The 12,607-nt window shown below is 36.1% G+C and overlaps 1 protein-coding gene across 21 annotated transcripts in view; it reads right to left on the bottom strand.

Annotated features, from left to right (window-relative positions):
* Nrxn1 (neurexin 1) overlaps positions 1–12,607 on the bottom strand; it is a 997,953-nt gene that overhangs the window by 559,998 nt on the left and 425,348 nt on the right. For 18 of the 21 annotated variants that reach the window (XM_090336957.1, XM_090336958.1, XM_090336944.1 and 15 more), the window contains 2 exons: positions 6,324–6,527; positions 3,780–3,806 (listed from right to left, as the gene is read on the bottom strand). In XM_090336957.1, coding sequence (XP_090193083.1) covers positions 3,780–3,806; positions 6,324–6,527 — 231 coding nt within the window. The remainder of the gene's footprint in view (positions 1–3,779; positions 3,807–6,323; positions 6,528–12,607) is intronic. The other 3 variants (XM_090336952.1, XM_090336962.1, XM_090336963.1) reach the window with 1 other exon arrangement.

Raw genomic sequence — 12,607 nt, 5'->3', positions numbered from 1 at the left:
TAGACATACACAGAAGTATCCTCAAGTTTTTTTTTAAATCATCATTTCACAATAAATAGAAAATACTTTGAGCAATTTTAATAGTTTAAAAAGACTTAGGAGGTCAAGACTCATCAAGTCATTGAATGCTATGGAATATGCAAGAGACTGCCAATCACACAGCTTTTTACGTATAAATGCACAATTTAGAAAGCACTTTATTTAATCTGATTTGACTTTCTTTTGGACAATGATTTGCTAAAGATTTGGCTTTGTAATTATTCTTATGTTAATTTTTTTGTCCAAAGGTGTATAAGTTTGAAAATTAATTCAAAGATATTTTTCTTTGTAGGTTAGGATATTATTTTATAGTACTTTCTATTGATCTTGAATAAAGTATTTTAATTGTTTCAAAAGAAAACATCTTCATCGAAAGTTGGTGTCTCTTTGAGCAATTCAATATGAAATTGTTGAATCAGGATACCCTCTTATTATCAGGATAGATGAGTTGGGAAGGAAGGAGTAACTTGACTGTTATTTAATTCTAAGACAACAGTGAAAAATATGACTTAATGTATCCTAAACCCAGTTTCTAGTTGCTGATAACAAGCATATTTCAGTCATGATAAACTCAGAAAGTGTGTCAGTAAATGGAGACTGGGTCTGGGACTGTAAGCAGACTCTAATCGGAAAGATCAAATACTCATTTTGAAACTCACATGGCCACAGTTCATAGAAATGGCTCTTTCAAAAGCAAAAGGAAAAGAAAGCAAAATGTTCTCTACGTATACATGAAAGTAAGGTTTTGTCTTTTAAATGAAACGGGCTCTTTTATTTAAAGATGTTCACCAATCTTTTTCTCTTTGGGAAAAATATGGTGGTAACAAAGAATCTGGCTTCGTAAGTTCTTGGAAATTCAAATCTGTCCGTTCTCAGAGGATCCTTTCTAAATGCTTGAGCCCTGGCCTAGCCACAGAGAATTCTGTATCTGCATCTATCCTTGTTACCTGGGAATGGTGGAGAGAGAAAATAATCTGACATCACTTAATAAAATCAGAAAATTTGGCCGGGAGTTAGACCTAGTGGTAGAGTGTTTGCTTAGCATGCACAAAGACCTTGGTTTGTTACCTTGGTACCACATACATAGAAAAAGCCAGAAGTAGAACTATGTCTCAAGTGTTATCCTTGAGAAAGTCCAAAGACAATGCTCAGACCTTGAGTTCAAGCCCTAGGACTGGAAAAAACAAATCAGAAAATATAATACCATGGACATTTTCTCTTCTCCATGGAGCTTGAGGCTGTAAATTTGGGGAGGGATGATAGGGAGGGAGATGATGGTGACAGGAACTGCAGAGCAATTCTAAGTAACAGCAGAAACATTATCTTGAATTAGTAATTTAGAGTTTACTATTAGTTCTCAAGGTGAAGTAACCTTTTAGGATGTAATTCTTATTTCCTGTGGCAGTTTTTTTTAAAAGAAACTGGGATATTTCATATTAATCCCAAATGCAGTTGATACCACAAGTATTGCAGCAACTTTTAGAGGCAATCATGTTATATACTATGATTTAATAAATGTACATGAATCTTCGCAGTTTCAGACAAGCCAGTGGTTCATGGAGGATTCATATGATAAATCACTTTTTCATTAAACTACAACTCAGACTGAGATCCAGACATTTCTAATTTATTTTTTATTGGGTAGCAAATGCAGTTCAGGTGGGAAATCTCTGCTTATTTAATTCCTGGGAGTTGGAGTCACATTATTTTATATGTAAATTTCTACCTTTCCTTCCTGTTGGATCTCCTTTATAAAACAAGTTTTCTGCATCTGCCCATTCCTCTCCAGACAGAAGAAAAGGCCAAAAGAAATAGAGTCATTGCCTGAACATTGAATGCTCCTTACAGTGACTGCTCTCAAGCCATCTGCAGTCCAGTCCAAAGGAGGCACTCAAAGCTCATTATTACCCATTTAATTCAGCCATTTAAAAGCCACACATACTGTTTAATGGGAGAAATTTACATTAGCCAGCAAAAAGCAAATAACCTTTGTTTCCAAAATTATTCTCTGGTATGTCTGGTATAGGTAGGAACTATCATAAACAGCAGATTCTCCTGTTAGTAAATGAAGATTTGGAACTAAGAAGGTAACTTTACTAGATGGCTAGCTAGTAAAGCTAGATGATAGACAGATATAGATATATGAAGCTATTAAATAATGAATTCGAATTTAATACTTCTAGCAGTAGAGTTTATATGATTATGTTTTCTTAGCATGTCCACTATAATTAAAATAAGAGAATATAAGGCAGAGGTCTAGAAAGTGATGTTTTCTACAGAATAATTTTGTAGAATTCAGAATGGATCACGAAAATATATATTTGCATTGTGCCACAAACCTGGATTTGGAAGACAGAATTTTCAAAGTTGTTACTTATCTCTGTCTATGCCCTAGACCTGAAAGCATGTTGCACCATGGTGTAAGACCTATAAAAAAAGTTTTCTCAAAGAATGCTTAGAAGCAGTGTGTTTGGAGAGGAGATTATCTATAGTTGAAGAATTCTATTTGAAACTCAATAGATTATTGAATTGAAAAATTATTTTCAGGAAATAATCTATTTTAGTTATTTTTTAATCCTTTGCATCGTGGCTAGAATTCATAATAAAAGTTTAATTTTATAATTCAATTATTTTATCATTATTCTAATTGGACAGATTCACCTTTATGCTACTTTAAAAATATGAACACAAATATAAACTGTACAAATATAAAATGAGTATTTGATTAGTGTGTCTTTTATCAGATAAAAATTGTTTTGCTTTTACAATTTTTCTGACCTTGTACCTCAAAGGAAAAAATATTGTGATTTAGAAAAACAGCCAAACATCTGAGAATCAAACTTTGTCAAGTCACACTCAGTTTTCTTCTAAGTATCTAGAAGGCTGTTTTACAGTTTTGAAAGATTAGAACCAGCACGATTTTATTAAATGAATAATGATTTACTGGTCATTGAAGGAGCTTTTCATTATGTGGTCAGCAAAACCTGAAAAGAAAAATCTAAACATTGATAGAAAGAAAGATTTTTTTCATCATATAATGCTACAACTCAAAATAAAATCACAGTCCCCAGATTTCTAGCCCAAACAAACTCAGTCCATACATCTTTACTGATTTATCATTTGACATTTGACATGCAAATCACAGAATTGAAGGATTTTGGTTATTTTTTTCAGAAATATGATTAGGATGTAAAAATGCATCATATAAATATTTCTAACAATTACAGTCTTCAGGCCAATATTGTTCTAAGAACATATAACAAAAATGTGCTTTACCTTGTTAAATTTTGTATAAATTTAGAAGGAATTAGAATAACTCGACATAAGGGAAGTTAAACATTTGCTTTTTATATTCAAGTAAAAAAATTAAAACAGAAGGAAATAAGATCCACAGTATATTCCTGCATTTGTCTACAAGGGAACTACTCACATCCAAGAAAGTCCTGGCAAAATGAAAACAAATTTTTATGTTTATAGGTATATAGGCCTCTATACAGTTATTTGTGCCTTCCGGTCGAAAATGCTGGTTCTTTTCCAACATGGAAATAGGAACCACAGTGGGAAACAATCCACAGATTGCCAGATGAATTTTTACAACCCAGATGATGGACTGGTATACTTCAAAAGTGAGACTCTGAGTTTTATCAATACATTTGTCTTTCCTTTTCTCTTTGCTTTTCTTTGCTAGCTTACATCATAATGGAGGAATAACATTTTAAAAATTTTGAATAGGCACTTACTGGAATTACAGTTAATCCTGATACAATCTAGATGGGGAAGAATAGATGAAAAATGAAAATTTATCCTTCAAAGTAATAGCTGCAGACATCCAATAAAATCACAGTTCCACCCTTCCGGGGACAGACACATGCAAATATGGCCACTCCATAAGCATTATTCTTTACAGATGTCTAAAACCCAGATTATTGTTATAAAACTGCACCATTGGAAACAGCCATAGAATGTTAAAAAAAATGGCCAATTCAAACAAAGCTACATGGTGACAAATCTAAGTGAAATAGAATAGTTAACTGTCAAAGATGTTTGACCTAGACTGGCCACAACTTCTTCCCCATCTGTGAAAGAACATATCCTTTTCTTCAGCAAAAATTAAAAAGTGCTCCGTCACAATGGGGTACAGTGCAAGCTCAGCCAGGATCAGCCATCTTGGACTTCCAAAAAATCTAATATCCCGCAAAGGCCAAGAGAATTAGTCAGAATTATAGTGGACCACTGGAGTGCAGGGGGAAATTATTCCCTAATGTTTATTTCATGTTTGGGTTCTTGTTCCTTAATTTAATTACCGGGGAGCAAAAAAAATTGTTATTGTTACCCACTGGATGTATTAAATGAAGGAGGAAAAACAAAAACAACTAAAGATCTCATTTTGAAACTACAGTGACTAAGGGCTAGTTCTGCTCCAGAGTATGTTGTAACCCTCTCTTAGAAGCTACCAGTGTTATCTCTGTGCATATGAGTGTCAGGGTTAACACTACCATTGACTTTCTCTTTTGTGTATTTCCTTCACATGAAAGCAGATACTCGAAGAACAGAATGTCTGGTGTGGACTCTACAGAATGTGATTCGAGTGGTTATTTTTGAAGAACAACCTGGGATGACCTGGGTTTATTTGTGATAAATCCTCATTGGCTTTTATTTTCATATTTTTAATGCCTTTGGGGAACATGAAAAATATAAACCTAGATTCTGTATCCATATAGCTGAGTTTGTCATGTGTCGTCAACCGCATCAGAAAAGTGGTTGCAAACAGCCAAGGACCAGCATCTACACAGCTCTTTTCTACAGAATGCTTTGCTATGAAAAAATGCCCTGGAGGGATTTCACTTTGCTAGCAGCTTTCTACAGCAATTACACAATTTTGATTGGCTTTGTAGTAACCTATTTTGGTCACTAGAGGGAACACTAACCGAACAGGAAATGGTGTGTGCTAAATATGAATTTAAAAATAAAATTGATTATTTAATTTAATTTCACTATTTTCAGTTGAATGTGATCATAGGAGAATATGTGTAAGTTAATGTTGAATTTTCTGAGTTATCATTCTGCCCAGCACAATTTGAAAATGTAAATGGGGTTCTCAAAATGTCTGTATAACTAGTAGTTTGGGTTTGTTTTAAAATAAAACTAGCTACATAGTTTTGAATTTTAGTTTTCTGCTATTTTCTACATATATGCAATACTCTCAAAAGAATACAGTAAAACCTCATTCAGTTTTACTCCATTGGAGTTAACTCTGATATTGAAACATATTGGGCAGAATATTAAGTCTTCTTTCTCAGAAATCACCTGAATTAATAAAAAACAGAAACAAAATGATTTAAATGCCAAGTGCAGGTAGAAGACTGCTTTCAGAGACATTATTAGAAATTGATGGCACAATTTATATGTGTGTGACCATCCTTTAAAATCACCCTATGATGTCCTTTCCTTGATTTTCCAGCTATTGATTAGTGTTTTGGGATGCTGTTGAGAGGGTGGGGAGGAGAGACAGCAGCTTCACATTTAAACTCGATAATATTTTTTTTTTATTCCTGAATCCAGCCTGCCTTTCCCCCATGGTGGGTCCGGATGGGTGAGGTTTTACTGTCATGTCTTTACTTCATGCTGCCTAAAGGCAGGCAGCATTATTTTTTCTGTAGAAGAGCTTGTGTCCTTGCTGTTCTCATAGCTGTTTGCTGAGGGCCGCAGACTTTGGGCATTGAAGGGTTGTGGATTGCTATCTGATAGCAAACTATCACCACACAGTACTTCAAAACAAAAAGGATGAAAGACCACAAAAGGAATTGTTCAAAGGAGAAGCCCACAGACAACAACTGCTCATCTTAATAGCACCGTTGAAATTTGATGTCCATATACATTTTCTAAGTGAAAGTAGGCAAAGATGCTACCATCTATAACCAATCAGAAGCATAGGAGATATTCATATCTCAGGATATTGAATTCATCTTTACATGTCTTTGAGCTTAGTTGCATAGCTTCAATTCACCTAAATGATGAATGACAGATTTGGCTTCTTCCCCTTTTAACAACCTTCAGTGGTAGGAATCACAAAACAGGAAGATAATTGAAGGTAACAAAAGAAAAAAACAAACAAAAAAGATGACCCCTCCCCAAACAAAAACCTAAATTAATTTAAAGGATGGAAAGAAGATAACTGAGGATTTTACTTTTCCATGGCAAACAGGCTACTTGATATGTGTTTGCAGGCACGACTGAAGGGAAGGTGGCAAGTGTTAGTTCAGGGGTGGAAGACAAGTTGTTACCTAGGTTGACAGTGAGTTTCACACGCCCTGCATCCAGCTCCAGGCGCAGGGTGTCTGCCGAGTCCCGGGAGGTGGTGGCCATCAAGATTCCATACGCACGCTGGGACCGGAACCTTAGGGACACATCCTCGGCTTCAGTGTGCATGACCACCGGCAGCTGGATTTTCATAAACATACTCCCATCATAGCTCAGAACCGTGGCCTCTGCGAATGGGGAGCGAAAGAGGGAAGCCTGATGAGTGGACTGCGTACACCTCGGAAAGGGCACACGGATCTCAAGGATTCTAGAGAGCACACAAGATCACCAAATCAGCTCACCAGCCTTGGAAATGTGAGATTGAAATATTACGTTTATTAGTGTGTATTAAACAGAAAGGTATTTCCATACATGCAGAATGTACTTTCAGCATATCTACCTCCTCTGTTTTTTTGTTGTTGTTGTTGTTGTTGTTGCTGTTGGGGGTTTTTTGTTGTTGTTTTTCTTTTTTTTTTTTAAAATCTCACCTTCATTGAGCTCCCTATATAATTTCCTTGCAAGTTATTCTAAATGGGCACCATTATGACTTTTTCATAGGTGCATACAATGTGCTTGTATCCTTTTCTTCAGTCTCTCTTTACCCATTCTCAGCCTCCTCCTCCCTGGAAAACATTTCCCTTTCAAGTTCAAATACTTCTTATTTTTTTAATTTTTAGAAATGATACTTTATGTCTTTTACTGGAATATGAAGTCATACTAAAAAATTGTTTGTGATGTTTCTGATAAAGCCCAGGAGAAACAATGAAAGCATTGCCTTTTATCTGATTTTATTCTTATTATCTATTCTCCTTCTTCTTATTATTAACATTTCCAGTACTGGAGCTTGAACTCAAGACCTCTCATTCTCATTTGGCTTTTTTTTTGCTAAGGGCTGGCACTCTCACCAGAGTCATATTTCCACTTCCTGCTTTAACAAATTTTAAGTATACTTACTGACTTCATTTTATTTGACTCAATTCACATCATAGAGTTTGCTTGTAACTTTTATGTATCTGTGAGACTATTTCCCCTGATAATCATGTAGAAGATTTTTTTTTAACTTTTTTTTTTTTTTGCCAGTCCTGGGCTTGGGCTTAAGGCCTGAGCACTGTACTTGGGCTTTCTCAAGGCTAGAACTCTTATCACTTGAGCCACAGCACCACTTCTGGCTTTTTTCTATGTATGTGGTACCAAGGAATTGAACCCGGGTCTTTAAGCATGTGAGGCAAGCACTCTAGCACTAGGCCAAACTCCCGGCCCCTTAGCTTTTTTTTTTAATGACTATATGATCTTTCATTGAAATGAAGTATCATTGTTTTTTTTTAAATGATTCTATATTGGTAAACATTCATATTTTCTTCAATAATATTTTTGAAGGCTAGACAATCTTTACTTTTCAGGCTGATCATTTCCTCTTTTCTTCAGCCATTTTGTTACTATTTATAGTATCCTCTTCCTGATCCTCCTTCTTTCCTTTCTTACTTTTCCTTGACTGGAGATAGGAGTCATGTGGATTTTTCTGCCCAAGCTAGCTTTAAATCACTTACTGAATATTTAGGATTAAATATAATGAGCCACAAGTGCCCAGCTAATTCACTGTTATTGTAGCCACTGCTCACGCATTCATATACCTTTAGCCTTGAAGGGCTCTAAGTGTTTTATATGTTCCTCTCCTCTCAAGAACAATGGAAATCTGGTTGGAAGCATCAAACAAACTGTGAACATACATTCTGTACAGTGAGGACAACTGCTTGGCTCAGTAAAAGTGGTCAATAGTGCCTTACCTCTGGCCTTTCAAATTTAAAAAGGCAAGGTATTATTGGAGGAGCTCTAGGATCTGGCCTGCCTGAGAAATAATGGTGCTGAGAATTTACCACTAACTTTATTCTCCTCCTGCCCCATTCTGTATTTCTGCTGTAAAAAAAGAAAAAAAGCAGAGAAAGAAACATGAGGGATATGACCTAAATATAGAAATTAGGCCGACACTCTTGGCCTAAGATGATGTCTAAAAAGAGGAATGTTGATAATGCATTTAGCTAGTAATGAATAACCTTCTGTATCACAGTGACCACCGGGTAACTCTCTCTCTCTTTCTTTCTCTCTCTGTCTTTTCCTCCCTTCCTTTTTTTAAAAAACACAAGCAAGCTCATTTTAAGCTTCACTTACAGATAAAGAATGACTTAAAACTGTACCTCTAAGGCTGGGAGTTTGGCCTAGTGGTACAGTGCTTGCCTAGCATGCACTAAGACCCAGGTTCGATTTCTCAGTACCACATACATAGAAAAAAGCCAGAAATGGTGCTGAGGCTCAAGTGGTAGAGCTCTAGTCTTGAGAAAGTCTAAGGGCAATGCTCAGACCCTGAGCTCAAGCCCAGGACTGGCAAAAAAAAAAAAAAAAAAGAAAAAGAAAATAAACTGTACCTCTAAACACAAACCTGATGACCTAAATGTATTAAATAATCACCCAAATATTAATAACTGTGTATCTTGATCACAGTGAGCATGGCTAGGGATGGGAAGGAGGGGCTGAGCGGCTTGTGAGGAGTATCATCTCACTAAGGTTAATTGTGTCAATAGAGAAGCTGTGGACACTGTATTAACATATAAAGAAGTGAACAGTAAAAACTGTTGATGACAAACTGTGTTAAGCACTAGTCCGCTCCCCGAGTGTTAAACACCATATGGTAGCAGAATGCTGCAAAAACAAGTTATGAGTCATTTTGCTTTCTTATTGGTTCAGGCAATTCAAATGCCATTTAATAAAAGAAAAAAAAACTACCTGGAATTAAAATAAACCAGGAAATTCTCATTATCTTGGCTGTTTACATAGCATAGCAATTAGCGTCATTGATACAACTGTGCAGCTTATTAAGGCTATATTCTTGGGCTGTGGTTTGCTAGTTCATCTGGCAGAAAGTCAAGAGGTCAAGAGCTGCTTCTAAGAGACTTTAATCACAATTTGTCACTATTACAGGGTTGCACGTACATCCAGAGTCCGAGCACTGCTATGTTCCAAGTCTCCTTCTTTTGCTCTCTTCTTTTTTCATCATCTCTTTCTCATCTTAAGAGAATTCCATACGTTCACATGCTCACTTCTTTGGGGGTTAAGTGCCTTCTCTTCTCTACACATTGCCTATTGTACATATTAACTCTCAAACTGTTCCCCAAGACAAAGAAACTCTAATCATATTCCTTCTCTGGTGCTCTCCTTCTCAGTGAATGGTACATTCTCGTGGCTCAGAAATGCTTTCTCTTATTCTCTCCTTATTCTGTCTATTTGGAAATCTGTTATAGGCTCAAAGTCTAATCTTCACCTGAAGGGACAAAGTATCATAGCTCCTGTTTCCCTAGTGTCTTTTGCTGATTTATGATTTCTTTTTAAATGTATAAGGATCTGTATCAACTGGCCTCAGTCCATTTCTCTGAGCTCAGTGTATAGTACTACCGAGTTTATTTAGCCTGATCAAGCTACACCAGCTTCATCCATCAGGAAAATATCTTCACTTAGGTGTCACTTATGATCTTCAAATGGCTTGTTCTTTCATTAATCTTGATTCTGGTCAAATGTTACTCCACAAAGGACTACATCCTCCTACACTTATTTTATACTTATTTCCCATTGTATTTTTAAACATGATTACGTATCATTTGGTTTCATGTTATTTGTATCTTCCTGCAGGATGCAAAAACTTTGAGAACAGAAATCACTGTCCTAATCCTTGCTCTATCTGCAGCCAGTGAACAAATAGCTCAGAAAAATGTAACCCTTTCTTGAGCCAACAACCACATTTGACACTGAATATATATGAAATGATTTATTTGATTTTGGAAACAAAGTTTATACAATTTCCCTTCCGACATATTAAGTATCAAGTCTATCTGTTATTAGGAGACTCAAACTTAATAACATGTAACAAAAGAAAAATTCATGTTTATTTTATTTTACTTTTATTGCTGGTTGAGGGGCTTGACATGCAGTCCCTGAGTTTCTTTGTGCTGAAGGCTAACCCCTTATCACTTGAGCCACAGTGCTACTTTCAGTTTTCTGGTGGTTCATTGAGATGAATCTCACAATTTTTTCTTCCTGGCTTCAAACTACGATCCTCAGCTCTCAGTCTCCTGAGTAACTAGGATTACAGGCATAGGCCCCTGGTGCTTGGCTTCTTCATGTTTATTTTAAAAGCCATACTGGATAGTAAAAGTCAGACTAGCAAAAATGTGTATGAAAATATAAGCTCCATTAGCAGGTAGTGGGTAACTGCTGAGAAAGGAAAACGGAATCCTCCTGAAAAATAGTGATTCAATATCACATTGCAGATTTTTCCAGTTAGATAAGAGGCTTTACCAAAGGCAACAATGTGCAATTGACTTATAGTCCATGAAAAGCAGGTTCATTTGAAAACGGAAGAAGAGTATGTCCTTTTAGGAACAAAGATGGTTAGCAATCAGTCATAAATATCACATGACATGCAATGCTGCATTGAGAAAAAACATATTCTTAGTCTGTAACCATTGTCCAAAGAGCTGCACAAGTGAAATCACATGACAAACTAATAAAACTTGAGGGTCCCTGTTTGCCATCTTGCATAATGCTCAACTTGTCGATAAATGAAAACCAAAAGCCCAAATGATTTCTCATAATTAGAGCTTATGTTTAATTAGACAAGCAATGGAAAATGAGCAAGGTGGTAGCCTAGAGTTACTACATACATGTGAGACAACATCCTGGCAGTCAAAGGTTGTATTGCTCGTCAGCATCCTTTAGCATCCATAAAATTATTTTATCATTTAGAGCACACAAGGATTCCTTTAGGAGGCTAATTCCAGCAAGATACCTCCCAGTGAGGAAGAAACACAGTTTCAACTTTGCCTTCTATATCTCCTTCTCCCTTGTCATTAAGTTTGATAAATTTTCTTTTCTGTATTATTCCTGGTTGCAGTCGAAAGTGTACACCTGTGCTCAGTTTTGCCAAAAGGCAGTCTCATATTGTGATCAACGATGAAAATCAGACAGGGAGCCAAATTATATTGCTCTGACATCTGTCCCTCCATCTGCTAGAATGTGAACAAACAAGTATAAAGTAAACCTCAGATGATACCCAAGCTCTTCCCAGATATATTGCGGAGAGTCATTTCTATGTCATCAAATGCAGAAACATTCTGTTGTATCCAAAAGAAAGTGGGAGAGAAGCTGATATATTTAACGTTTTTCTATTAGAAATAATCTCTGTCTTATTCTTTCTGATAGAGTCAATACCTTTGGAACAAAATATTGTTTTCCATTTTTTTCATAGTAGGCAAGTAGTTTCTGTCCTTGTCCACTCCTTGCTTTCTTAACATAGGATAAAAATTCCCTTACACTATAACATCAACTTTGCCCTGCAGAGGACTTGAGAAAGGTTTCTAATTACTTTGAATAATTATTCCCATAAATTATCTATTATTGCTCATTAATAATCAGATCATGTATAAGCAAGTTTTGCTTTAGGATTTACTGTCTTTGGAGTTTTCAATCGACTCTTAAGAAATCAACAACTTTATCTGATTAGAATGTATCTGGAAAAAAATACAGACAAAGCCTTTTGAATCAGAAACTGAGAGGATCAGGCATGATCTTGTATTTGCTGAACAAGAGCAAAGCTGGGAACTGGACAGATGCCATGTTTTGTGGTTCTGAGGGTAACAAACATCACACATCTCCCTTTCCTCAGAATTCATGAAAACACATGTAAGAAAATTAACTCAGAAACGCAAAGACTTCTCATAATACCTGAGTATTGTCTGGGAACAAGAATTATCCAGAAAATAATGTCCACTTTATACTGAGCAAACAACCAACCTAGAGACAAAGAAATCTGTGGAAATTTCCAACCAGCCATGAGCTAAAGATGCATGCTGACTCCCAGTAGTGAAGTTTGCCGTTAAATTCTCATTTGCAAATCTGCATAGGCTTGTCACCTCCCCTTCTAAATTATTGCCATATCAAAATACTCCTTTCCCCTCATTTTGGCTGAGAAGGCTCCACAATTGCTATTTTTATTTTCTTTGCCATATGCAATAGCAGAATATTGCCACAGGGTGGTACACCATGCATATTTAACTGGAGGCTTTCATAACTCTTGGGACAGTTGTTTCACACCCTTTTCCAGCTCCACTTAACCAGACAGTATCAAGATAACTGGCAGCATTCAGACTGAGTGAAATTAAAATTAAATTCTAAATCACTCAGGCCTGCTAATCTTGTATTATGCCTAATAGTATTATACTTT

Source organism: Megascapheus bottae, chromosome 7, assembly GCF_031878675.1.
Source record: "Megascapheus bottae isolate mThoBot1 chromosome 7, mThoBot2.hap1, whole genome shotgun sequence".
NCBI classification, from domain to species: domain Eukaryota; kingdom Metazoa; phylum Chordata; class Mammalia; order Rodentia; family Geomyidae; genus Megascapheus; species Megascapheus bottae.
Note: the sequence above shows the minus strand (reverse complement) of the source record. Positions and strands in the feature narration are given on the sequence as shown.